Consider the following 26357-nt stretch of genomic DNA (forward strand, 5'->3'; position numbering starts at 1 on the left):
CATGATCATAGAACCAGAGACCCACATGTTTCCCTCTCTCATAACTGCTTTGGATGACTTCTGAGACTCTTAATAGAAGAAGGCTAGGAAGGTTTCATGCAGCCACTCTGTGTTTTTTTATTTATGGCATGGTTCCTGTGGAACCAACATACATAAAATATTTTAGATATAATATTGTGATGAAGCTTGAAGTAATTGATAAGACTATGTTCCACAAAAATGTCATTTTTCGCTCCCTTTCCTGTTGTATGCAGCTGAGTCAATGGCCTGAATACATTAACCAGAGACTAGAAATATATCATAAACTTAAAGCAGAACATGATGCACTTCTAGCAGAACGAGCAGCTAAAGAAAGCCAGCCCATTAAAGTTACCTTACCTGATGGCAAGCAAGTTGATGCTGAATCATGGAAAACAACGCCATATCAGATTGCCTGTGGAATCAGGTAAAGTTCCTCTTGGAGACCTCTGTTGCTTCTACGGATGTGTGCATTTAATCCTTACTAGTGTTCTAACTGCTCTCTTCCCCCACTCCTCCTGTTCTTTGTTTCTCTAAAATTCAGTGGGCAATTTTTGTTACCATTTTCAAAAGCACATTATTACAGGAATAATCTTACCGTTAAGATGTTTGTTTGTTGTATTAAAGTTAAAAAAAAGTTGGCAGCAGTTCTGTGCTACTTGAATTGGCTAGATGTCAGTAGGTGTAGAATAATTTTGAATTAAAGTCAGAATTTTGTATCTTACAAAAACCTTCTCTGGAACTGACAAAAGAGCTTGATCCACAAACCACTGGAGCTGATAGGGATAAGACAGATTAAATTCAAAAATCCTGGCTTGGGGGATACAAAGAGCAGTTGCTGTGTGATGCATCCTGCAGGGATGGTCAACTTCATGGCTATGAGTCATCTTGTGTGTCATGGAATCAGGGATATGGTATTTTTGACATCATGGCTGCTATATCAAAGGGTGTGGTTAAGAGAATGACAGCATTATGTCTGCTCCATCCCTCAAAATAGATCTTTCTCACAGCTCAAACTTTCTTTCACTCATTGTGTCATTCTTTCACTGACATCAGTTAGAGCTATTGCTCCACTTGGGCTGCAATCCTCAGCCTTCATCAACCTACTCACTCGCCTGGGGTTGTCCCATTGAACTCAATGGGACTTACTTCTGAATAGGCATATAAAATGGGCTTTAGGAATGCATTGGTTTTTAAGAAGCTCTTTAAAGCTCCTTAAACTAGGAAGCAAAGGTAGCCATGTTTGACATCTAAGATACCTTTTATTAGGCCAACCAAAATGCTACAAAATAGGGGGGAAACTTTCACCTCCTGAAACCTGCATGGCACCTACCATGGTTTCATTTGAATTTCTGCTGCTTCTTCCCACATTCCATCTTTCTAAGACTGACCAGATGCAGGCTCCATGGTTTCACCACCAGCCAACTCCCCACTCCCCGACACACATTCTGTTTAACTTCTAGCCTGATGAAGAGCTCTGGAGAACTTGAAAGCTTACATGTTATTTTGTAACACTTTGCTTGCCCTAAAAAAAAGAACTGCCCTAAGAACAGATTTTGAAATTCCCCTTTTTAACTACAGTGAATAGTTAATGGAACCAGTTACCCATTTTCATGGTAAGGGGAAGCTCCAAAATGATCTTGCTTTTCCAGGAGTTTTATAGTGTTTTCTAACATTTTCCATAGGAAAGAGCATTCTTTGCTGTTTTCAGTCCTCCCATTGTGCTCTTTAATGCATTGCTTGGGTGGCATTTGTTGGTGGTCACTGGCCATCTTCCATCACAAACTATATTTGTGTCAACCATGTGGGGTAAATCTATTCAGGCAAATTCCAAAGAATATAATAACCATTCAGCACGAGCAGGAAAAACACATTTTTTACAAGATGGGAATTCTTTTGGTTGCAAACTAGTTCTGAAATTCAATCTTTATCAGAAAATAAAGCCCATAAAAAAGCGCCCCCCAATACACACACACTTCTCTGATATCTAGGTGTTGTACCTTGAAAAATAATCTTTGAATAGCTCTGGTGGGATTAGGAAATTCGTTCAGGGTGAACAACCAATTGCAATTTGTATGTTACATAAGAGATAAATCTATTGTTTCTTACTGTATACAAACAGCTCATTAGGCCCGTATTTTTAGTCAAGGTTTGGCTGACAACACCGTTATTGCTCGAGTGAACAAAGTGGTTTGGGATCTAGATCGTCCTTTGGAAGCAGACTGTTCCTTGGAACTGCTGAAATTTGATGATGAAGAAGCACAAGTGGTAATTTACAAATGCAGTTTAAGTTATTTATAAACTACCTAATAAGGAAGCAAGATTTTAAAATAGAAAACGTGCACTGGATTTCCTCAATATTTGAGGATACTGATGTTTCAGATCAGCAATAAGTAGTACCACACTGTTCTATGTCTATTATGTGTGGGGTTATCTACTGAGGAAAGTCATCTGTGCTGTTTAGTTTGTTTTTGTTAGTACGTGTCTCTGGAAGGAAAGCCATTATCAGACAGTGACACCAGGGGCCCCAGCAACTTATAGACACCAATAGATGGGAGATTGGGGGTGACAGCTATGGACTAGCATCTAAGACACTCCCCGCACCATTGTGTCCCATGACTGATGGTACGATTTTCTTGTTATTGTTGAAGTTTCTTTCATCATGTAGATCATCTCTCTGCAGACAGCACATCAGAATACTGATTATGCTTTACTTGAAGGTTCAGCAATTGGCTGTAGTTAAAACTGTACACAAGGAATAAGCTAGCCCAGTAGGCTATGGCAAAAAGCAACTCGAAACTCAAGAAAGAAGAACATGAAGCTAGAATAGTGAGGTGCAAACATCATCCCTCCTCTCCATCATACACACACATCCATTTACTTATATTGCATGTTTGGATAGATTTTAATTATAAGCTGGGTTGGGAGCCAGTCTTCGATGAAAGGGTGTGTGTGTAATATATGCTGTAGTATATCTGTAGGAAGCAATGGGCTAGCAGCTATTTAAACTTGTGCTGCAATGTGTTCCTAATTGTATTTAGTCCTGTGATTTGTAATAGTTGTTGAGTTAACCATTAATCCTTATAGTACATATAAGATTGTTTAATTCCCTTCAGTATTATTATTGAGATTAAATTTTGGACAGGTATTGGATGTATTGACCACTCTTTCTTTGTTTACACACAGAATGTTTTGAGAGAAATTTGACAGCAGTGGAGGCTGGTCAGTTAGGGCAAGTGGGGCATTGCCCACCATCCTCAGTTTATCCTCAGCCAGCCCCCATCTTAGTCACAGTGTTGCCATTGTAGCACTCAGCAGAGAGGAGGATGTGGACAAAACTAGAATGAGTTGGCTCTGCCACTTGTTGGCTCTGGCTCCACCTACTGTTGGTCTCCCTGCCTTCCACCCTACCAGCCCCAATGGTCACCAGCCATTTGACAGTACTGTATACAGATCCTCATATCTGTTCAATTTCAATGCAATCAGTGGGCTCAAGCCTATTTAAGTTCAAGAGTGTTGGCTTACTAGCATATGGGCTTGCAAACGCAGTGAGCCACAGTTCACTTAAGTATGCCTAAGTCTGCATAATTCCTAATACTTTGGTGTAAATGTTTTTGAGGAAGTGACTAGGAACCATAAGTTCCTGACTCCAGAGTAGTTTCAAATACCACACTGGCTTGTTGGGTTGTACTAGTGTAAAAAGTTTGTGGATGGGAGCTTGTATGCAAAACATAAAATAGCAGCTACTCTGAATAGTACTACAGAATCCATAAATACACACTTCTTGATCTACCAATAAGCCTATTGCAGCCATGCTTACAGCCAACATACAAGGTTAGTTGTTTTGGAAAAACAAAAAATGTTTACAGCAAAATAGAAAAGCTTCTTAAAATGTCTATATTTTTATTGAAATGTTGACAGAGCAACTTTTCAACACAAAAAGTAGGGTAGACATGCCTTTCCAAATAAATTATTCAAGCTATGCTTTTAACTATAAAAATAATGGGGTAAATAGTATACTTTCCAGATTTAAAGTCTGAGTGTGGTGTAGTGGTTAAGGTGTTGGACTACGACCTGGGAGACCAGGGTTCGAATCCCCACACAGCCGTGAAGCTCACTGGGTGACCTTGGGCCAGTCACTGCCTCTCAGCCTCAGAGGGAGGCAATGGTAAACCCCCTCTGAACACCGCTTACCATGAAAACCCTATTCATAGGGTCGCCATAAGTCGGAATCGACTTGAAGGCAGTCCATTTCATTTTGAATTTGTAGAAATGACAAGAAGTGGTTGTGAGGGTTACAGTGCAATCCTAGGCATGTCTACTCAGGTGCATGCCCCCCTTAGTTCAATAGCTCACTTCCAGGTTAGTGTGCATAAAGGATTGCAACCTTCCAAGCATCGAGTCACTACAGTTTTGCTCTCAACGTGGAAACAGCAGAAATGTTTTAAAGAAGATGGTCAATTTAATATGCACAACAGCTTTGAGAATATCAGCATAGCTTACATTCCATAGACCACCTGCCCCACCCTCACTAATACTACCATGGTAGTTGTACACGCAATGAATCTGATCCTAAGAAGTATGAATGGGAGATTGCATTCACAACACAGCTTTCTAAAACTTTCAGTGAGCAGCACCATCTTGTGCCACATCACTAGCTGCTATTTAGTTCCTCTGAGCTTAAAAATCACTTGCAATGCTCTTCGGCGGAGGTTCTGTTTGCAACAGAGTTTAGGGCGCCATGTTTTGGGCACGTATAAAGGGGCTTTTAAGATTGGAACAAGCGTATTTGGTGAGCAGGAAAAAGAATCGAGGTGATATCCAGCTAAATCCTACTTGAAGTAGACCCATTGAAATCAACAGACCCTACTCTGAGTATAATTAATATTCGATATTGCCATCAATCAAACCATTTTTGCTTTATTAAAAAGATAAAGGTGTCCCCGCACTTATAGTGCGAGTTGTTTCCGACTCTTAGGGTGACATCTTGCGACGTTTCCTAGGCAGACCGTATATATGGGATGGGATTGCCAGTTCCTTCCCCGGCCTTTCTTTGCCCCCCAGCATATGCCGAGTACTCATTTTACCGACCACGGATGGATGGAAGGCTGAGTGGACCTCGACCCCTTTTACCGGAGATTTGACTTCCTTCTTCCGTTGGAATCGAACTCCGGCCGTGAGCAGAGCTTCGGCTGCGTTACCGCCGCTTACCACTCTGCGCCACGGAGTAAATAAATATTAGTAAATAAGTTTTTATGACTGTTTATTAGGATGGATCTTAGCACTGAGTTAGGAAGAAATAATTATACTAAGTAATCAGAAGATATGAATGCTTATGTACAATTGCAGTTCTTTGACTACTATGGAGAAAGAAGATGTTAGGTAATTGCAGCCCAGGTGTATCAGCCTGATCTCCTTCTCTTTCTCTTCCCTCTTGCTAGGTGTACTGGCATTCAAGTGCCCACATAATGGGTGAAGCCATGGAGAGAGTATATGGTGGCTGCTTGTGTTATGGCCCACCAATAGAGAATGGATTTTATTATGATATGTTCCTTGATGATGGGTAAGGTTGTTTTTTTCCTCCTTAAAGTAAAAGTGTCTGGAAATTTATCTTGCAGCCTAGCCTAAGGGGAAGAAAAAGACAAATCCCCCCAGAACATGGGCTGAATAAGACTCTGACTTTAAATCATAAGACTGTTTTCCTGTATGATGCCATCTGAATGATGGTTGGTGTATATTCTCAGACTCTGCCAGCTGGTATCTGGTTTCTACTTCCTTTTTGCCTAGAGGGCAACCCTCTAGCTATAACAAATTGCTTTTTTGTGATGAACGCATGGGAGTGGAAGAAAGTGGAGCTCAAGGAAACAACCTGGACAGTCTTTATCAACGTTTCTTTGTCTGCTATAGGGGTGTCTCTAGCAACGACTTCCCTGCCCTAGAGGCATTGTGCAAGAAAATCATGAAAGAGAAGCAACTTTTTGAGCGACTGGAAGTTAAGAAGGAAACCTTACTTGAAATGTTTAAGGTAGATTCCAAAACGTGTGGTTCATGTTGTCTATAGCTGGTATGGTAGCATTAATTGTGTGTCGCCTTTGTGATATGCAAAATGTTCTCTGGCGACCCCGCTTGGATCTTCCAGCTTTGATGGTTGGCAGATGTCATTTCAAACAGTCTTAAGGGAAAGTTCCTTTTTCTGCCTTGGTACTGCAGACTTCTTAATCAGAGATACTGCAGATTGAATATGGGATCTCATATCAGCAAAGTATGCTCCCTTACGTTGTGCTGTTCCGTTATTGATTTGTTATGGTATGAGCATATAGGTGGCTTCAGACAACCATTTTTTGCTGTGTTATGAATTTTGCAGCCACTGGGATGGGCTAATGTGTAACTATTGGATTATGACATTCAAAGGCAAGTGTGAGATTCTGTAGACACCAAGGGTTGTAGCCAACCAAGTTCTACACAGAGTAGACCCATTGAAATTAATGAACTTAAGTTGGTCATGGTCATTAACTTCAATGGATCTACTCTGATTTGGAATAACATTGGCTACAACCTTAGGCCTCTGTTTTCCCTAAGGTGAGACAGAATGGATATTTCAACAAGGGTTGAACATTTGCTGTAAATTAGATCATGCAGTTGTAGAGCAAACCACATTTTCCTTGGGCCATCTCTTAAAATGGGATAGAGAAATTGGTGGGATAGAAAAATAAAATAATATTGGTGGGATAGAGAAATAAAATTCTTGGAATGACTTAATTGTATTTACTGTTGCCTTTTGTATGCTGCAGCCACAGATTGTAGGCATATGTGGAGATAAGATTTAGATCTTAGAGTGGCAAAGAATTAACTCCAGTTCTTCTATCTTTTCCAAAGTACAATAAGTTCAAGTGTCGGATCTTGAATGAAAAGGTCACTACTCCAACTACTACTGTATACAGGTAATGGTAATAATAATACAAAACCCAAATCGCCTGAAGACAAATGATGTGAGCATTTCAGGAATCTGAATATTATCCTTGTTTTTTAGGTGTGGCCCTTTGATTGATCTTTGCAGGGGACCTCATGTCAGACATACTGGTAAAATAAAGGCGTTAAAAATACATAAGGTAAGAAATTAAACTATAGTACAACTACAGCAAAAGTTAGATGTGTCAGGCAACTAATCCTCAGTGGTGGAATCTTTTGGGAATGTGGTGGGGTTTTAAATGATTCAGCAGTAGTTTTGAGCCAATGTTAGGGGGATCTTCAATTCATTCCCCTTTGACTGTGCTGCAGTGCAGTTAGGGAGACAAGAAATCAATATACCTGTTTAGCTTACTATCATTGAATTCAGTTATGTTAAAGTAACCCTTTGAATCCTTTACTCAAGTGAGCATTCATGCCCAAAGATTCTTAAAGAGTTCCAACAAAAGCTATGTTCTCATGCTAGCCATTGAATTCAGTGTAGCAACAAAAGAACGCTTTGGCCCCATTGAAGTCAGTGTGACTCTTGTGCCCAGTAAAACACTGGTAAGTCCCACTGATTTTCAGTGAGATTGACAAGCTCTACTATTTCTCTGCTTTTTGTCCATTGTCTTAACTTTTGTGTACTGTGCACAGCCATCACAGGATGAGGCTGCTTTTTTTAGATGCTGCTTTAGACCGTGTATGTTTACATTTCTTTTTTAATATCCCAATACTCCCCCCAAAAAACATATCTCTTGGCTACAATTGAATTTCTCACAGCATAAGAAATCTTGAATTATCTGTGAGCATAACAAGTATGTAACTTTAAAACACAGGTCATGTGGATAATGAAGCCTTCCTCTGAAATTCATAGTTGTTCTTTCTGTAACAACACTTTGTGTTCTTCAACTGTTTCTACAATTCCAGAATTCCTCCACATATTGGGAAGGGAAGTCTGATATGGAAAGCCTGCAGAGGATTTATGGAATTTCATTCCCAGATGCAAAAATGCTAAAAGAATGGGAGAAGTTCCAAGAGGAGGCGAAGAACAGAGATCACAGGAAAATTGGACGGGTGAGATTCTGAGTAGTATTGATCGAGTTCATTATATGAGGAGGGCGAAATTGCTCCTGAGGCTATTTCAGTTTGTAAAACAGCCTTATGCCTGCTTCCAAATTCTTTTCAAGAACTTTGAAACACACTCTCTCTTAATATTTAATAAAATGAATGTTATATTTAAATGTGTTGTGATATGCATGAATTTTAAACACACTTTTTCATATTTCTTTATTACTTAAAATGCTGAATGCATTTTAACTGCAGGGATGAGGAACCTGGCTCTCCAAGCATGTGAATCAGGCTCCCAGTACTTTCCCTAGGCACTGACTCACCCTACCTGGTCTTGTTCTGCTCCCTCCACCGTTGCAGCGAGCTGGCCATGGAGGAACAGAGTGACTTTGTCCCTGAAGAAAAGAAAAAAAGGGAGGGGAAAACCCAAAATGCTTGAAAAAATATTATTTATTATAACAAAAGCCCAACGGATTTCAGCCACTCCGCAGTGGTCATTATTATTTTGAGCAGATTTGCTAGAGAAAAATATTTTAGACCAGTTCATCCCCCGACAAAGGCCAAACTGCGGAGTGGCCGAAACACGTTGGGCTTTTGTTATAATAAATAATATTTTTTCAGGCATTTTGGGGTTCCCCCCTTTTGTTCCTTTCTTCTGCTTTTGGATGCTTGCCACCTTCTGCTGTTGACTTTGTCCCTGGCCAGCTATCTCAGGCTGATGAAGCAGAGTACACTCTCCCTGATTCACCAGCCCCGTCTCTTCCTATACTGCTAAGCCCACTGTATTTCCCATTTCTCAGCTTGGCTTCCTCTCTGTACATTGAGAAAGGGGAGCCCCTTTCTTAGGTCACAGAGGGAAAACATGGTGAGCTGGTGATGCTAGAGGAGACCGCTCCCTTCCATGAAGTCCAGTGTGGTACTTTTCCTTGCAGTACTCAGAGAAAGGCCTACCTCTAAAGCTGCATGGAAACAGATGGCACAGGGGGTGAAAAATAAGTATCTCAAGGCAAACGCCACAAAAACATTATGTACTGTGACCGTTTCAGAAAGAAAAGAAGATGTACATAACAGTCGCTTAATTTATCAGTTAGGTATCTCCCCTTCATCATAATTGCTCTGAACATTTGTTTTTTCTTCACACTATGGTGGAATAGAATTTTTTCCCTACTTATTTTCTGCTCCTTCTCCTGGAGGATATTCACACTTTCTTACTGTGTTCCTGTATGTGTTCTGAAGACTGGGCTCCTTTTCATGTGATCGCTCATTTCATTATTGCCTAAGAATCTCAGTCTAAAATAATTACAGCTGTAGCGCATGGTCACCAACTAAAAAGGAAAACTGCTTTTTGTTTATTTTCCTCAACAGGATCAAGAACTATTTTTCTTCCATGAACTCAGTCCTGGCAGCTGTTTTTTCTTACCAAAGGGAGCTTACATCTATAATATGCTGATAGAATTTATTAGGGTAAGTGGGGAAGGTCAATTTCACCTTAGACAACAGGCTGTCTCTGAACCTCTGGTAGTGCATGGGACAGTGAGTCACATTTACACAGAGACAGTGTAGGAGGACACCTCATTGGGTGCATATCAGTTTTCGGTGTGGAGGTGCTGATCCACACAAACGATTTAATAGGACAGCTGCTTGCCAGTAGGCCTGCATTGACCCACATATTTCTAGAACAGGCCTACCCAACTTCTGACTTGCACCACAGCCTGCCAGTACAGTGATCCGGCAGGAGCTCAATATGTTAACCATTTTGCTGCCTTTCCAGATCTGCAAAAAAAAAAAAAAAACCCAGAACACTTATCATGCCTCAGCTGGGTCACAATGTGACATTTGGCTTAGTGGTCACAAATGCCTGTTCTACAGCAAAGTATAGCAGCAGAAATAGAGTACAGCTAACCAGCATCTTGTATTATTCACAGGTTGAGTGAATGTACAAGTCACTCATTGGTTTAATGCATTTCTGTTGATTGCGGAGGGGGGGTCTGACCTCTAGCTTGTCAATTCCCAGTTTTGTTGATCTGAAGATTAAAGAATTGGGCTGCTGAGAGTTACAGTGATGACAAGCACTATAAGTTTGTTTCAGATACGGCATCATGTCATCATAAATATGTACTATGTTAGTGCACTGGCATTGAAAGGTACATTGTAATTGCAACATCCTCTTTGGTCACACTCTAGCCCACACCCCCTTACTTTTGTATAAAAATTAGGAGGAAAGCAAGTTAATAGGTTGCCATATTAAATGCCAGGCAGTAGTCAGGAAAAGAGTGCTTTGTTCACTTTTGACATGGATTTGACATCTGTATGGGCATTTATTTTATTGGTATTTTATTTATTAAACATATATCCCACCCTTTCTCACTAAAGGTGCCCAAGGCAGCAATCCAAACACTCTAAAATCTTAAAAAGAGACTTTAAAATATATTAAAACAAAACATAAAACATATTAAAACAAAACATCTCTAAAACATCTTTTTTTAAAAAGCTTTTAAAACATCTTAAAAAGCAATGCCAACACAGATGCAGACTGGGATGAGGTCTCTACTTAAAAGGCTTGTTGAAAGAGGAGAGGGCTTCAGTCACTGAGTCACTGATCAGATTCTCGTGGGCTGCCTTCCTTTGGGCGTCTCTGATTTTCAAATCTTTACTTTCAGAGTGAATATCGAAAGCGAGGATTCCAGGAAGTTGTGTCTCCAAACATCTACAACAGCAAGCTTTGGGTGACCTCAGGGCACTGGCAGCATTACAGTGACAACATGTTTTCCTTTGAGGTGGAAAAAGAGATCTTTGCTCTGAAGCCAATGAACTGCCCTGGACATTGGTACTGACTGAGATGGGGCCAGCTTTTAGATCACTTTTGTCTTTCCTAGTGAACTTATATGTTGTGCTCAATCACTGCAGAAACATGCTTGCACAGTTAAATTTGCTGTTTATGCTATGACCTTGGGCTGCACAAGGAAAGATTCTGCGTTGAGCATATCAAGTCTTCATGTGGCAGAGGCAAAAAACCCACCCCGCATCACTTTATAATTACTACTACCACCCTCACCCCCATTTCTGTTCCTTAGACTTCATTTACCCAGATTCCTACTTAGGGTGCAATCCAACTCGTATTTACACCAGGTTGAGAGGAGTTGGATATGGCGGACCCCCAGCTGAGCTCTGCTGGCAGAAGCCCCTCGCCCTGGCTCAGCGGTGGCAGAGCTGAGACCCTGCCAGGGAAGCCCAGCCCAAAGGAAGGGAAGCCGGTGGAAGGCCCGAGAAAGGGGCATTCTGGGAGCGTGTCAGAGGAGGGGCCGGGGGGCACTTATGCAACATTCAACTCCTGTTTGGAGCGCTCCTGCGGGTCCCAATCCAGGCTAAAGTTATGCCAAGAAAAAAGTCGGTCTAAGAAAATAATTACAATGGAAGTCTATGAGAGAACTTACTCCCTGGTAGGAGTATTGGTGGGAGCCAGCTTTTACTTTCCATTCAGCTGGTGTGGAGGCTCCCGCATGGCAATTGGATGCCTTGAACCCGCCAGCACCCCTTCCACCGGCTTCTCATGAGTTGGATTGAAAATGCTGCTGCTCTATACCCACCTGTGTGCCGATGGCTTGTGCCTGAGACTATGGCTCTGGCTCCTACTTCTCGTGTATCCTCTTTGCCCTCTTGTTTGGCATGCCACCTCTTTTCCATTTACATTTCTTGAACTTAAAATTCATCAAATTGTGGCTTGTGATCTAATAAATTGGTGATAATATTTTGCCTTCCAAAAGCTGCTAGTGGCATACTTCTTTGGCCTTGATCAATCTGGGAATAGGTTTGTAACTGGTTTACCCAGATTTGACCGTGATATATGTTAGTGGGTCTCTGTTTCTTTGTCTGGGCCAATTTACACACGTGTGCTGCACCTGGCCAGTAACTTTCACTTTGCCTGATGTTCTTGACAAACCATCTCAATAATTTATCACAAGGGCCTGTTGCAGTACAGATGCTCAGATGCTCTGCCACATGCGTCACACTTTCTGGAGAGGGGCAGAAAGCAGTTTGGTGTTTATTAATAGTCCTTGCTGTAAGACTAATGGGGATACTGTTCAAAATATTCAGGAAAGAAAAGGATTTTTTTCAGATATTGGCAGAAAGGGGTGCTGAAATACCTTTCTGGTAAATAGGAAAACAATCCTCTTAAAATATTTTGACATTTTTTTTAATATGTTGGAATAAGAATACTATACAATAAACACTAAATCTGCACTGCTGGGATTGTCAGCATCAGTTGTTCAAGGCAGCCTTTGAAAGACATTCTCTTAGCAGTAGCCCTGGACGTCTTTGGTTTCAAGCATGCGCCCTGTTTCCTTCAGCCTTATGTTTGATCACCGGCCAAGATCCTGGAGGGAGCTGCCACTTCGACTGGCTGACTTTGGAGTTCTCCACCGTAATGAGCTGTCAGGGACCCTTACAGGTCTCACCAGAGTGAGGCGGTTCCAGCAGGATGATGCTCACATATTCTGTGCTATGGAGCAGGTACGAGATGATGCACAGTTGGGGGAGGGAGGAGTTCTTACGTGCCTTCAAGTCGATTACGACTTATGGTGACCCTATGAATCAGCGACCTCCAATAGCAACTGTTATAAACCACCCTGTTCAGATCTTGTAAGTTCATGTCTGACTGCATCTGTTTTTGTTGTATGTACAGATTGAAGGGGAGATAAAGAGCTGTCTGGAGTTCTTGCGTACAGTATACGATGTGTTTGGTTTTTCCTTCAAACTCCATCTCTCCACCCGTCCTGAAAAGTATCTTGGAGACATTGAAGTGTGGAATCAAGCTGAAAAGGTAACTGATACCTTCTTGACCTGGAGCTGCTGTTAAAATTAGTTTTGAGTTCTAATTTTATCTGCTCATTTATTTCATTTTATAAATATATACCCTGCGCTTGAATATAAAAACATTTCCAGTGTGGCTGCACAAATCAGAAAACAACAGTATAAAACCAGAAAATTTCACTAGTGGTTCTGAGGTTTGTGGAATAGCTTATTACTTTTTATCTCTTTTATAAGTAAAGCTTCCCAGTGTGTTGGTTTTCATGGCTAAGAGTCCAGTGAAATCCAGACCACCATCCCGGAGCCAGATCCCATTCACTGTGCTCCAGAGAGGTTGTCCTCTCTGTCAAAAGCAGGGGTGGGCAGAAAGTAGATCTGGATCTACAGTGAGATCTCCAGGAGATCTTCAGTATATCAGCAAGGCTTCTGTCTCCCAATTATTTAACAATAGCAGCAACAAAATTACTCTTCTCCTTCCCTGCCCCAAATTATATTTCTGAAATGAAGAGAATTGGAGGTAAACAAGACTGGATTTTTGTGTGGAAGGACACTGAATTCTGTTCAATTCTGGTACTCAAAAAAAATCCCGGGGCGCAGAATTCTCTAATTCAAAGTGCATGGTTTCTGCAGCTGGCTCCAGTTGAGGGATCTTGGAGTTTTAGTAAAAAACAAAATAGTACTAGATTGTGCAAGCCTAAAGTCTGCTCACAACAACTCATATGCCAAGCAAAACCAGGGCAGTTCTAGCATAAGTGGGACTGATGGCTTGAGTAAGGAGACTACACTAACTTCAGTGGGCTATATTTACAAGTAAGTGGCTTAAGATTGGGGCCTAACGACATTTCCAAGGTGATTAGGTGAGTTTTAAGTTGCTCAAGCAGTAACAAGTACATCCTTGCTTATTCCATAAAAGTTCATGCACAAGGTGGTGTTTCTAGCCATCCTTAACTGATTGTAAGAATAAAATTAAGGGATATTCTAGGCAACTGGACAAGATTCAGATATATATTTATGAAATTGAAGTTGTAACTTTCTGCTCTCCATAGAGTGGCCAGGGAGGCTAGGTAGCGAATGTTCCATGCCTCTACAGCAGTTCAGTGTCTACACTGAGCTGTAAGGAAGAGAAAACAGCAAATTAATCTTGCAAAGCAAAGTCACTGACGTGTATATTCTCTTTCATTAGCAACTTGAAAATAGCCTGATTGAATTTGGTGAGAAGTGGGAACTGAACCCTGGGGATGGAGCTTTCTATGGGCCAAAGGTTAGTAAATAATCTCCTGAGTGAATTTTAAAAGTTGCCACACTTCCCAACAAGTTGCGGTTTTTGTACCTTGTTCCACAACTATTCACTGTAGAGAAAATGTGCGTCAGAATCTTCATTTTAGTTCTACTTAATTCCCACGTGTGTCTACCCATTTGTGGGAGGGGGGCAAGTTAAGTACAGCTGAAGGATGAATCGGTGGTGGTCTCTGCACTGTATAGACAGAATTATGTATAATTTTTATATTTCAAGCTATTTGCATCATAAGACATTAACCTGGTTCACCCCCACACCGGTGAGCATCTTCACGGAGCAGAGAGAAGGGTTACACATCCACTTCTCTAACACAGAGGGAATTGGCAGCCCTATACAGTGTATAAACTAGGCACGAAAATAAGGCTAGGTCCAGTTTGGTACTGAGCAAAACATTTTTCCCTGGCTGTGTGTGGGGTGGGGGAGGAGCCATCCAGCATAATCGTGTTTGTAAAACAAAAATTTGGGGAAAGGGCATAGTTCAGGGATAGAGCATCTGCCTTGAGTGCAGAAGGTCCCGGGTTTAGTCTCGGTATCTCCAGATGAGGCTGGCAGAGACCCTTGTCTGAACCCCTGCAGAGATGCTGCCAATCAGTGTAGACAGTACTGAATTAGATGGTTGGTCTGTATAAGGCAACTTCCTAAGGTTGTTTATAATCTGCCGGGAAAAGAGAAATGAAGGGGAGAGTCAAAATGTGATGAGGACAGGAAAATGGCCTTGCAAACAAACCTTGGGTTAGTTGCCAGGGAGCCCCATGGCCCGCTTGCCCACCAGGTTACTTAACTATTCCACTGCTAAGTGGGGGTGAAGACAAGAGAAGGATGCAAAATCTCCTCAGTACTGCACCATTCTTCCACTGCTGAACACCAAGGCAGAAGGTTGTGGTGGCTGCATTGTAGTGCACAAAATATTCGGAGAAAGTGAGCCGTAGGTGCCACTGCAAAATATTTTATTATATCATTTATATCCCACCTTCCCTCCCAGGAGCTCAAAGTGGCGTACATGGTTCTCCCTCTCCATTTTATCCTCGCAACAACCCTGTGAGGTAGGTTAGGCTAAGAGACTGTGACTGGCCCGAAGTCATTCAGCAAGTTTCATGGCTGAGTGGGGATCTGAACCCTGGTCACCCAGGTCCTAGTCCGGTTCTCTAACCACTACACCACTGTCTGTCTCTATGTATATCTATATATATGTTATCAGAGGAATATAGCAGAGGTGGGAGTGCAGTCAGGTGCCATTGCACTCAGGTGCTCACCCAGGGATGGTTCTTCCTCCAGGTGGTCCGTTGTTAAAATTAATTGTCAGAATGGGAAAATGGGCTTTGCTTTCAAATGTTGCTGAACCTAAGAATTGAATTAACTTTTGTCTCATCTCATCACACTCCCACCCACCAACCCCAAAAGATTGACATTCAGATTAAAGATGCCATTGGCCGGTACCATCAGTGTGCTACAATCCAGTTGGATTTCCAGCTTCCCATAAGATTTAATCTGACATATGTGAAGTAAGTGCACTGTGTTTTTTTGCTACTAAACATTTCCTGTTTCATGAGGGCTTGGATTTGACAAAAGCAAATTTTTTCTTCTAGTCATGATGGTAACGACAAGAAACGGCCAGTAATTGTACACCGTGCCATCTTGGGATCTGTGGAGAGGATGATTGCTATCCTGACAGAAAACTATGGAGGCAAATGGTACTAAACATATATTTTCTTTTCTTTCTTGTTTTGCCCAGTTTCACAGTGGGTCCACAGGGCTTTTAGCTCATCCAATGAGGCGTACATGTTTGTTCCAGGCTCCATTCTGCCTGGTTGTATTTTTTTTAAGTGCATTGGATGGTGCAGACAGACAGCTCTGTGAAATCCCCTTTCCTCCATGAGCAGGATGAGTCTTTCGAAATCGTTGGGTCCCCAGATGTTGGAATTATGGGAACTGTAGTCCAGCAACATCTTGGGAAAGGCTGATGTAGAGTGGCTCATAGTCTTTAGCTTCTGGCATTGTGTGCAGCCTCCCCTCCCCTAACCTTTGCTTAGATTTCCAAATACTTGTAACAGAACAGAAATACTTGGCCATCATGGCCAAAGGCCAGTACTCTGCCTTGTGTTTGGGGCTGCAAATCTGCCATGTTGGTACATCTAAACAGCCATCATACAGTCTGTTTAGCAGTTTCTCCTCTGTTCTAATCAGGGATAGATTCATCATTTCACCCCATAGGAAAGTATATTAAAATAATTACAATAATTTGTATGAGAAGTACTCAAACAATCTGGGCTTCATTAATCTTAGTTTATTAAATTGAGAATTAGTGTGAGGCCCACATGCTTCCCCTGCCACATTGGCTTTGGTACTTCTTTCATGGTTGTTGAAATCACATTTTCCTGTTGCATCCAACCTGGGAAACTGTGGTTTAATTTAGGTTTACTAGTTTATGAAACCAGGATTTGATCCAGTCTGAATTAGGAAATAAACAGCTATCTAACCCCGCTTCATTTTCATTTTCTAATGAATTAGTGATGGGATTGCAGAAGCTGATTAGCTGGTAAATAAGCCCTTTAAACAACTTAATTTGCTGTTCTGAGCACAGTGTTGTCTTTCAATTGGCAAAATGATGACCTACTCCTACTTTGTTTCTCTTCTTGCACAAGGCCGCTCTGGTTATCTCCTCAGCAGGTGATGGTGGTACCAGTTGGACCAACAGTTGATGAATATGCCCAAAAGGTAAGGACTTATTTTCTTTAGTCCCAAACTTGCAGGCAAATCCTATGAACTGATGCACTAGCAAGTAAGTGATATGTGGTGCTGTGCTGTCTGTCAGCCAATTTTGCACATTTAGCCAAGAGTCATAAAGATCCCTCTTAGGTGCATCCAGTGGTTTACATATGTGCAATTGGAGTCTTGACTCTCCTTCTAGTGGAAGGAGAAACAGTGTTTCAATTGTGGAAGGAGTATGATACTCTAGCTCAGGTGTGGGAAACCTTTGGCCCTCCAGATATTGCTGAACTACAGTTCCCATCACCCTTGGCCATTGGCCATTTTTTTGCTGGGCCTGATGGGATTGTAGTTCAACCTCTGGAGGGCCAATGGTTCTCCATAACTACTCTAGCTGCAAAGATACATACATGATGTCTATTTGAATTTAAGAGGACCCCAGCTGCTGTCTTTGCTACAATTTTCTCTCAGTGGAAGCACTTTTGTGCAGACAGCAGATATGCCAATCTCTCGCTTAGCTTTCATTGTATGTACACATAAAGTGTATTGTTGAAAGCAATACGCAGGTCTAGTGTCCCAGTGTTAGTGAGTGTGTGTAAATGTGCCAAAGAATAATACCATTATTATTAATACCGCATGGTCCTGAAAATATTTCTACACCTATCATAAATTTGTCTTCATCTTTAATGTATTTAAGATTTTTTAAAACCAAATACATATAGTTATAGTGCCTAACTTCTGGACATTAATTTGATTGCAAACTGTGTGGCTTCTTAAACTTTATCCTTGTGGAAGAACACGTGGATATCTATTTTTGCTGCTACTCAAACTTTACAGCGAGGATAGACATCTTTCTCCAGGAACCTAACCTACCCATAACCTAAATACTGTCATGTTGATGCTCTCCTAGGTGAAGCAGCAGTTCCATGATGCTGGCTTAATGGCAGATGTTGATGTGGATGCTGGTTGTACACTGAACAAGAAGATAAGAAATGCTCAGCTTGCACAGTACAACTTTATTTTAGGTAACAACACCAGTTTTTGTATGGTACAATGTGTTTCATTCCCCTGGGGCAACGTGCTTTTTTAGTTCTTGTTTACATTCTATAACAACTTTCTAATGCCTTTTAAAAAATATTTTTGCCATTATCAGCGTATTTATTTCTTAATCTCTATTCCTTCAGGCTTACGCATACATATTCAGTTCCTTTTATTGTATGAATTGCCTTGTTACGCTTGTGTATGATTCTCTGAATCCTTCCCGGTTTGTCTGCATCCTTTAACTTTGTTGCCCAAAACACTAACCCATCCTCCAGACGTTTTAAATGCTGGACAGAGTGGCATAATTGTTTCATGCTGGTTCTTAAGAACATAAGAAGAGCCTGCTGGATCAGGCCAATGGCCTGTCTAGTCCAGCATCCTATTCTCACAGTGACCAACCCGATGCTTGGGAGAAGCCTTCAAGCAGGACCTGAGCGCATCAGCACCCTTCCCTCCTGCAGTTTCCAGCAACTGGTATTCAGAAGCATATGCCTCTGACCGTATAGGCATAGCATAGCCATCATGGCCAGTGATAGCCTTGTCCTCCATTATTTTCCTTAATTCTCTTTTAAAGCCATCCAAGGTGGTGGCCATCACTGCTGCCTGTGGGTGTGGGTTCCATAGTTTAACTATTGGCTGTTCTTGAGTGTTAAGTAGTATAATAAATTGGCTCTCTCTTTTTTTTTTCTATTTAATGGTCAAAAGTAATAAGAGCTCCTTCCAAACCTGTATGTCTCTTTTCTGCCTTTTAGTTGTTGGTGAAAAAGAGAAGGCAAGTGGGACAGTTAACATCCGCACCAGAGACAACAAAGTTCACGGTGAACGCACCGTGGCTGAAACAGTAGAGAGGCTGCTGCAGTTGAAGAACTCTCGCTGCAAAAATGCTGAAGAAGAATTTTAACAAAGTCTTGCTCCTCCATATTTTCTGTCTCTCCCTGCCCCGAGCAGTTAGCCTTGTTGGACAATGATCTTTGCAATGTATTGTATTTGAAATGGTTTTTGTTTTTTTATCAAAAGAACCAAAAACCTAACTGGTTTCATATGTTCAGAAATTAAGTTGTAAGTCCATTTTGTATAATGAGTGCAATTGCCTTGATTGGCATCTGAATGCAAGTTTATCAAACTTAAAAAACAGCAGGTTAAAGGGACAATGGGATGATTAATCAGGGATTAAAATACCACTGTAGCAACCCTCTCTGATATTTTTCTCCTCTTCACAAAATAAATTTGTTAAGAAAATGGCTTCTAACTTTCAATAAGATCATGTAATGGTGTGTTCCTTAAAGTTTTGTATCCCTGTTAATGATTCTGTTTTATTTAAGGACAAAAAGGAAGAAACTATAGGGACCAATTAGGCAAGAATAAAATGCTGTTAATATGAACAAGTACAGATCACACAGGCAAGGAAGAGCCAAGCCGTGAAAGGATCACAAATCATTAATAAACATCCACATAGACATGCATAAGACACTCCAAATATTCCAGTTGATAAGTTATTCAGTCATTAATTACCTGTCAAATAAACATAAATAAAGTACTCCAAATGTTCCAGTTGTTAATGAGATCTCCTGGATTATATCTAGTTTCATACTTCCTCAGATGGAAAATGGAAACTGTACAGGGATGGCGGTTTTCTTAAATTCTTGTCTAATGCCTTTCTTTCTTTAGGGATATGTCCCAAGACTAAATCCTGAAAATATGTAAATATTCACCCAAAAACTAAATTTGTGTGTGGAAAAATATCAATAATACAATTAATTTGCCTGTTGCAAATCTGCATCTGTCATACAAATATAAGGGGATAACTTCAATGATTTTAACATAAATGACTGTACTAAAATGACAAATCAGGTAATATATTAAACTATATTAAAATTATACTATATTAAACTATATTACTATATTAAAACTATATTAAAAATTATAATAATGGATTACTACAAATCCAGAGGTGAAAATTTCACAAAAGATAAATTCAGATACTGCCTAAGTATCTAAGATTTAGCCGAGACCTTATATAGGAGCTAAGAAGCCACTCCCAATACTGTTGACAGCTGTTTTTTAACACGCTCGCTCTGGAATACAGCACTATTTAAGGGAAACATGCCTGATAGGCTTAACAAGGTCAGATACGATAGTATAAACATAAGGAAGACATCACAAAATGCATCAAAATGGCCAAATCTTTTAAATTTTTGGTTGAGTCAGTTTCATACGAATGACTAGGTTTCAAATACTGCTGAAATATGAGGCTCGGTCTGTAGTTCCAGCAGTTAAAATGTTAACATTTGATTCCTCTTGTGTTACAACAATCATTTATTCTCTATATGGTGTCTATCACTATACCATGCGTCATACAAAAGTGAAGAGACATAGCTCTGTCTGCAGGTTTGCAATCTAGCAAAGCATGACACGTGAGGAAGATAGAATTCAGAAAGAAGATGGATAACATGACAAATATCAATTGGAAGAAACCAGAAGGACAGTGAATGAAAAGCAGAAGGTGACAAGTCTTATCTTCCAAGTTACAGAAAACTGGTATTGAACCTTACAATGCAAAGGCAGATGAATACTCCTGCTAGTGTCAATTGGAGGATTATAGGTTTTCTGCCTTTATAGGCACTCTAAAGCTGCACATCTAATGCTGCTTAGAAGGAAATGAGCCTTATTGAACCCAGAGGGATGTACTTTTGAGTGTACATGCTGCCAGTGTCTCAATGCCCTGTTCTATATTTATTGATGCAAGGTCAGGAAAAAGTGTTGTGCCTCAAAGATATTTCTTCTGTAATGAACAACATTCAGCAAACACGGTTTCTTGCAGAGGTCCATTACTAAAGTTCCGTGGCTGATTCATCTGCATCCTTCTAGCAATGCTATCTTGGCACAAAGTGCGAGTTGTCAGCTAGCTTATGGCTGAGGCATAGCCCTGCTTCACAAGCTAAGAAAATCAGTGGACATCTTTTGAAACAGTGTTTCAGGGAGTGAGCATGATTGCTTACAAATGCAAGTTGTCTTATGAAGGTTGATTCACTAGCAACTGCCCTGGTAGAAGGAGCAATACTGGGGGGTAGGGATGGCATTTGCCAGGGAGAATTGGCAGCAAGTGCATGTGTGCTGTTAACCAGCTTCTGATGTGGTGGGGTTTAAAAAAAAATATTCCCCATACCCCAAGAGCTTGAAATAGAGTTCAGATTTCTTCCGCCCTTCGTTGAGCAGTTAGAAAGCTGGTGTTTTGCCTTCATGTGAATGGCAATAATGTGTATGTAACTAGCACTGCATTGTTCATGCGAGTTGCATTTTCAATGTCCTTTCTGCTCATCAGGGCAAATGGCTCAACTGGGACCTTTCATCCAAAGAGGTAGGAAGTATTTATTTCATCACTCAGCACTTCTAAACTGTGTTGTTGGTACTCAGGGTAAGATTAGCGGTGCTAGACCTTAGGTGCTAGCACAGAGCTCTTAGGTGAAAACCAACAGTGAGTTTCTTATACAGGAGTTTTAATAATTTAAGAAAGGTTTAAAAATGTTTTTATTTCATTAAAGGTGTATTCCTAAGGCTCTTGTTTATTAAAAACCCAAAGTGTGGCCATCCTGTGCTATGTGTAAAACAACTGGCTCAGGCAGAGGGCGTTTCTGTGGCATTTTTGAAAAGAAGCAAGTGGTGCCTGCAGGGTTATGGCTTAGAGCAGCTTTCCCCAACTTGCTCCTCTCCAGATGTTCTGGACTACAACTCCCATCAACCCTGGCCAGCATAGCCTGTGGTCAGAAACTGCAATGGAAGTTGTCATCCAAAATGTCTGGAGGATACCAGATTGGGGAAGGCTGGCTTAGAATCATGCTTGTTCTCTTGTCTTGCCTCTCTAGTGTTGTACTGCTGCTAGCTCCTCCGCTGAGCAGACTTGAGACAAAATCCCTCCAATGGGTAGAGTGCACAGATGGCCACATATATATTGTGGCACACCTTTGAGTCTCATATCTGACATTGCATAACTTGCCAAAAATGGCTAACCAGTACAAGCAAATTATATGGAAATACTAAGCAATATTTGGGAATATAAAGCAGCCCATTCCTTTGATCAGCTGTGCAAGAACCCATACACCATAAGCTGTGGCATTGCACCAGTAGAGCTAAAACCTGGGAGAATGGTTTTCAGGTGGTGCTCCCGGAAACCTGGCAAATTGTGGAAGTCTGTTAGGGATTCCTCAACGAGAAGATGGTAGACAACTTCCCTGAAAGAGGACTTCCCTGCCACTACTGATTTTCCCCTGCAATGCACAGCTGCAAGGGAGTGCTGCTGAGTGTCTTTTTTAGGGCTGGGATGGGCAGAAGGTAATTTTTGGCCCACTTCAATGGCCAATTTTTGGTGGCATCAAACCTTCCTTTATATCCAATTTACTGGAGATTCATTGGTTTAGATCAGGAAACATTTTTCAGCTTGAGGACCAGATTCTGTCCTGGGCAATCTTCTGGCAACGGCATCCAGTGGTGGGCATGGCCAGAGACAAAAGTGGCTGAAGCAATGGATGTAATTTTTATCTTTGGGCTCATCCAGACCATACTGAAAACCCACATTTTCTTTATTGGAACCGTCCGCTTGTAGTCCAAACCTGACTACTCTGCACTTTCTTTGCACTTGAATCAAACCTTTTCTTCATCCCTCCTCCGAGTTCCGACTCATAGGGAAGCTCGGAGGGTTGTAACAAGATGTAGCAAGGGTGGAGAACCTGTAGCCCTCCAGATAGTGCTGGACTCTAATTCCCATCAGTTCCAGCCCGTATAGCCAACTTCTGGAGGGCCACAGGTTCCCCATCCCCTGGTCCAAAGCCTGCAGCCTTTAACTTTTGATATGAGTGTTGACTTCCACATGTTAAGCTGCACATCTGTCTGCTAAGGCAGTTGTCTAAATTCCAGTATTGCATACCGCTTTTTGTGCAATGATTTTTTTTAACCCTGCATGAGTAGCATGCAAATAGCTAATTCAAACTGGGAATATGCACAGTGCTGGCATTCATAGAACAGTCTCAACATGTGGTAGCTGCACTGCAGTAGGAAGCTGACCCTATCTCAAAACTGGTTATCAAATACCAAGGGGTACGTTTAAACAGAAAATAATGCAATTGTCCTGACAAAAAATGACCAAGAACAATCCTGGCACCAGAAAAGTAGACATATACAGGATTTCACTGTTAAAATGTTAGATCATCATCACCATCATAATCTCAACAGGAGTTTCCTTAATTGAAATGTTGTTGTTGTTACGTGCCTTCAAGTCGATTATAACTTATGGCGACCCTATGAATCAGTGACCTCCAAGAGCATCTGTCATGAACCACCCTGTTCAGATCTTGTAAGGTCAGTCTGTGGCTTCCTTTATGGAATCAATCCATCTCTTGTTTGGCCTTCCTCTTTTTCTATTCCCTTCTGTTTTTCACAGCATTATTGTCTTTTCTAGTGAATCATGTCTTCTCGTGATGTGTCTGAAGTATGATAACCTCAGTTTCATCATTTTAGCTTCTAGTGTTAGTTCTGGTTTAATTGTTCTGACACCCAATTATTTGTCTGTTTTGCCTAGAATGCCCTCCCTTGTCCTTAACATGGCTGCAACCTCAGGGAGAGGGCTGCATAACCTCAGAGAGGGGCTGAAGAACCTCAGGGAGAGGGCTGCATAACCTCAGAGGGGGGGGCAGAGAGAGCAATGGGCTGCATAACCTCAGAGAGAGGGGGGGCTGCTGTGGGCTGAACAATTCTCAGCGCTGATGTGCCTGTCACTCCACCTTTATCTTGCTGTAGATAGCCGGGACGAGGTCCAGAACATCCAAGAAGCACGCACAGCAGGATCTTGGTAGGCATGACTTTATGGAATCATATGGCTTCCTTTATGGAATCAATCCATGTCTTGTTTGGCCTTCCTATTTTTCTACTCCCTGCTATTTTCCCAAGCATTATAAAACATTATTTTTATTTTCTATAATCTTTTATAAGACGTTTCATCTTGATGCAATTAAAAACCATTCAATTGCTTCAGCAGGCAAAAAAGTCATTAAGTGGTCTGCCTCAGTTTGTTTCAGTCATCAGTAATGTTCAAGTAGTGGTGGTGATGAGTTTGCAAATCCCTGGTCTATCGCCTTGCTGTCTGGTTGTGAGCTTACAGGATGCATTTGACTGGCCAGGGTTGGATGCTAGGTTTGAAGAACGTAAGGACAGCCCTGCTGGATCAGCCAAAGGCCCATTTAGTCCAGCGTCTTGTTTGCACAGTGACCACCTAGATGCCTGTGGGAAGCCCACAAGCAGGAACCCAGTGCAGCAGCGCTGTCCCCACTTGTGATTCCCAGCAAATGTTACACAGAGCCATATAGCTTGTGATATGAAGGGCCTTTACTCTGATCCAACAGGGCTCCTCCAGCAGCATTGTGGCATACTTGTGTGCAGGGCTGGATTACCCACTAGGCCCCTGCATTAGTGCCTATGAAACTCCTACAGGCCTACAAGAAAGTTTGGGTTCTACAAAATAAGTTAATTAATGCAAATTATTGTCTGATGTAGCAGTTTACTCAGCCTTGACCCAATGAACAACAAACATATGTCTTAAGTAAATGTAGATTAAAAACTCACTTTGCAGCTGTTGTTGTTAGCAAAATCAAAGATCACAATAGAGGAGCACAAGCCAAGATAGCCATGAAGCATTCTCAGTACATGATCTCTTCTCGGTTATCCCAGAGTGCAGGACACGAAATAATGGGCTCAAGTTACAGCAACGTAGGAGACCCCTGTTCTCACAGAGCTAGTTTGCCATAGTGATTCAACAGACAGCCTCTCTTCCCAGAGATTTCTGTGATTGTAGCTCTGTTAGGGCAACAGGAGTCCTCTAACAGCTTTCAGCACCCTTTGCAAACTACACTTTCCAGGATTTGTTGAGGGAAGCCATGGCTGTTTAAAGTGGAATAATAGTGGATTAAATGTCTGGTGTGAATGTGGCCTGAGTCTTAGCAAGTGGAGGAAAGCTGAATGACGCAGAGGAAGCCAAGGTTGGTTGATTCAGTCCCTACTTCCAGATAACATCTTTCGCCGTTCTCTTAAAATTTCCTCTTCCTCTGCGGTGCCCAAGACGGCAAGAACCCTCCATGGGCCAGGAAAGACTGAGACACTTCTTTTCTGAAGGCATCAGAACTGCACCTCCCAAGAAATGTCCCTAATGTCCTAGTAAGAGTTCTACCCACAAGTTGAAGGGTTACGCTGGCCCTTTGGTCTGTGTTGCTGTGGTTGAATTCGGGTAATAAATGTTACACTGTAGTACTGCTATGGCACCCATAACATGGAAAGCACACTTTGAACTTGGCCTGTTAGCAAATCAGCAACCAATGCAGATGTCAACGCAATACCATACCAACCACAACAAGATTCCTATGAGTAAGGCAGACAACTCAGCATCCCACAACTAGTCAGGATTCATAACCAAAAACCAAAACTAAAAAAATCCTGGCAACCTGTCAGTTAATGTAGAATGCTGCAGCACGATTTCTGACATGAGTGAGATCCTATCAGCACATGATACCTCTGCTCTGAAATCTTGTTGTGGTTGGTATGGTATTGCATTTAGGAAAGCATCACTGTCTTGTTTTTTCATTTTCTGTTTGCATTTCATGTACCTTTGACCCTCCTCCCTTACATCCATAGAAGCAACAACAGTGGTTCCATGTGGTCAGCTCAACCCCCTAAAACCCATTGATGATGTGCCTTGTTGGTTGGATGATGGTTTGTTTTTTGCCCACTAATGGTAAAAGAGAATTCACATATTTGAAAGTGTGGCTGCAGTTGTTGTTCCCAAGCTGCTGCCTGTGAAGGTAGACCAAACCATGTGTGTTTTCTCTCTGTCAATTATTACTCACTGGAATTGGATTGGCTGTCAAAGTGAGTTTATAGCACCCCACAGGGGTAGAGAATCTTCTTTCTCTTACTCATTTCTCAGACCTCTTTCTGAAGTGAAGGGTCAAATCTGTAAAGAAGTTTGGAGCAGCCACGTTAAAAGATAAGGGCAGGGCATTCCATGCAGGGGGTTGCCAACCCTGCATGGATATGGATGTCTTTGCAGAGGATCCCTAGTCAAGCTTTACTAACAGCACAATCCAAACTATATCTACTCAGAAGTAAGCCCTGTTGAGTTCTATGGGGCTTAGTTCCTTAATAAGCATGTTTACAGTTGCTGCCTTCAGGGGCATCCATCTGTGCTCCCATCTAACATCTCTGCAACACTAAGCTCCTTTCTTCCAATAATGGCCTGGCCTGAGGGCACGTAAACCCTTCTTGCCAGAAGCAAGTAAGCTAGATTAAATGTTCCCTAAAGGCATTGAACTGTGAACTGGCAGACCAGGGTTCGAATCCCCACACAGCCATGAAGCTCACTGGGTGACCTTGGGCCAGTCACTGCCTCTCAGACTCAGAGGAAGGCAATAGTAAACCACCTCTGTCTAAA

At 41.6% G+C, this 26357-nt stretch overlaps 1 protein-coding gene across 1 annotated transcript in view; it reads left to right on the forward strand.

Moving 5' to 3' along the window:
• TARS1 (threonyl-tRNA synthetase 1) overlaps positions 1 to 19146 on the forward strand; it is a 23257-nt gene extending 4111 nt beyond the window's left edge. The window contains exons 3-19 of the mRNA XM_061615911.1: positions 255 to 445; positions 2163 to 2286; positions 5460 to 5581; positions 5926 to 6043; positions 6895 to 6959; positions 7049 to 7127; positions 7894 to 8040; positions 9400 to 9498; positions 10695 to 10861; positions 12384 to 12546; positions 12719 to 12856; positions 14027 to 14104; positions 15542 to 15642; positions 15727 to 15831; positions 16783 to 16855; positions 17757 to 17871; positions 18640 to 19146. Coding sequence (XP_061471895.1) covers positions 255 to 445; positions 2163 to 2286; positions 5460 to 5581; positions 5926 to 6043; positions 6895 to 6959; positions 7049 to 7127; positions 7894 to 8040; positions 9400 to 9498; positions 10695 to 10861; positions 12384 to 12546; positions 12719 to 12856; positions 14027 to 14104; positions 15542 to 15642; positions 15727 to 15831; positions 16783 to 16855; positions 17757 to 17871; positions 18640 to 18788 — 2034 coding nt within the window. The 3' untranslated portion in view covers positions 18789 to 19146. The remainder of the gene's footprint in view (positions 1 to 254; positions 446 to 2162; positions 2287 to 5459; positions 5582 to 5925; positions 6044 to 6894; positions 6960 to 7048; positions 7128 to 7893; positions 8041 to 9399; positions 9499 to 10694; positions 10862 to 12383; positions 12547 to 12718; positions 12857 to 14026; positions 14105 to 15541; positions 15643 to 15726; positions 15832 to 16782; positions 16856 to 17756; positions 17872 to 18639) is intronic.
• The last annotated feature ends 7211 nt before the right edge of the window (positions 19147 to 26357 follow it).

The sequence above is a fragment of the Rhineura floridana genome, chromosome 1 (genome assembly GCF_030035675.1).
Source record: "Rhineura floridana isolate rRhiFlo1 chromosome 1, rRhiFlo1.hap2, whole genome shotgun sequence".
NCBI classification, from domain to species: Eukaryota; Metazoa; Chordata; class Lepidosauria; order Squamata; family Rhineuridae; genus Rhineura; species Rhineura floridana.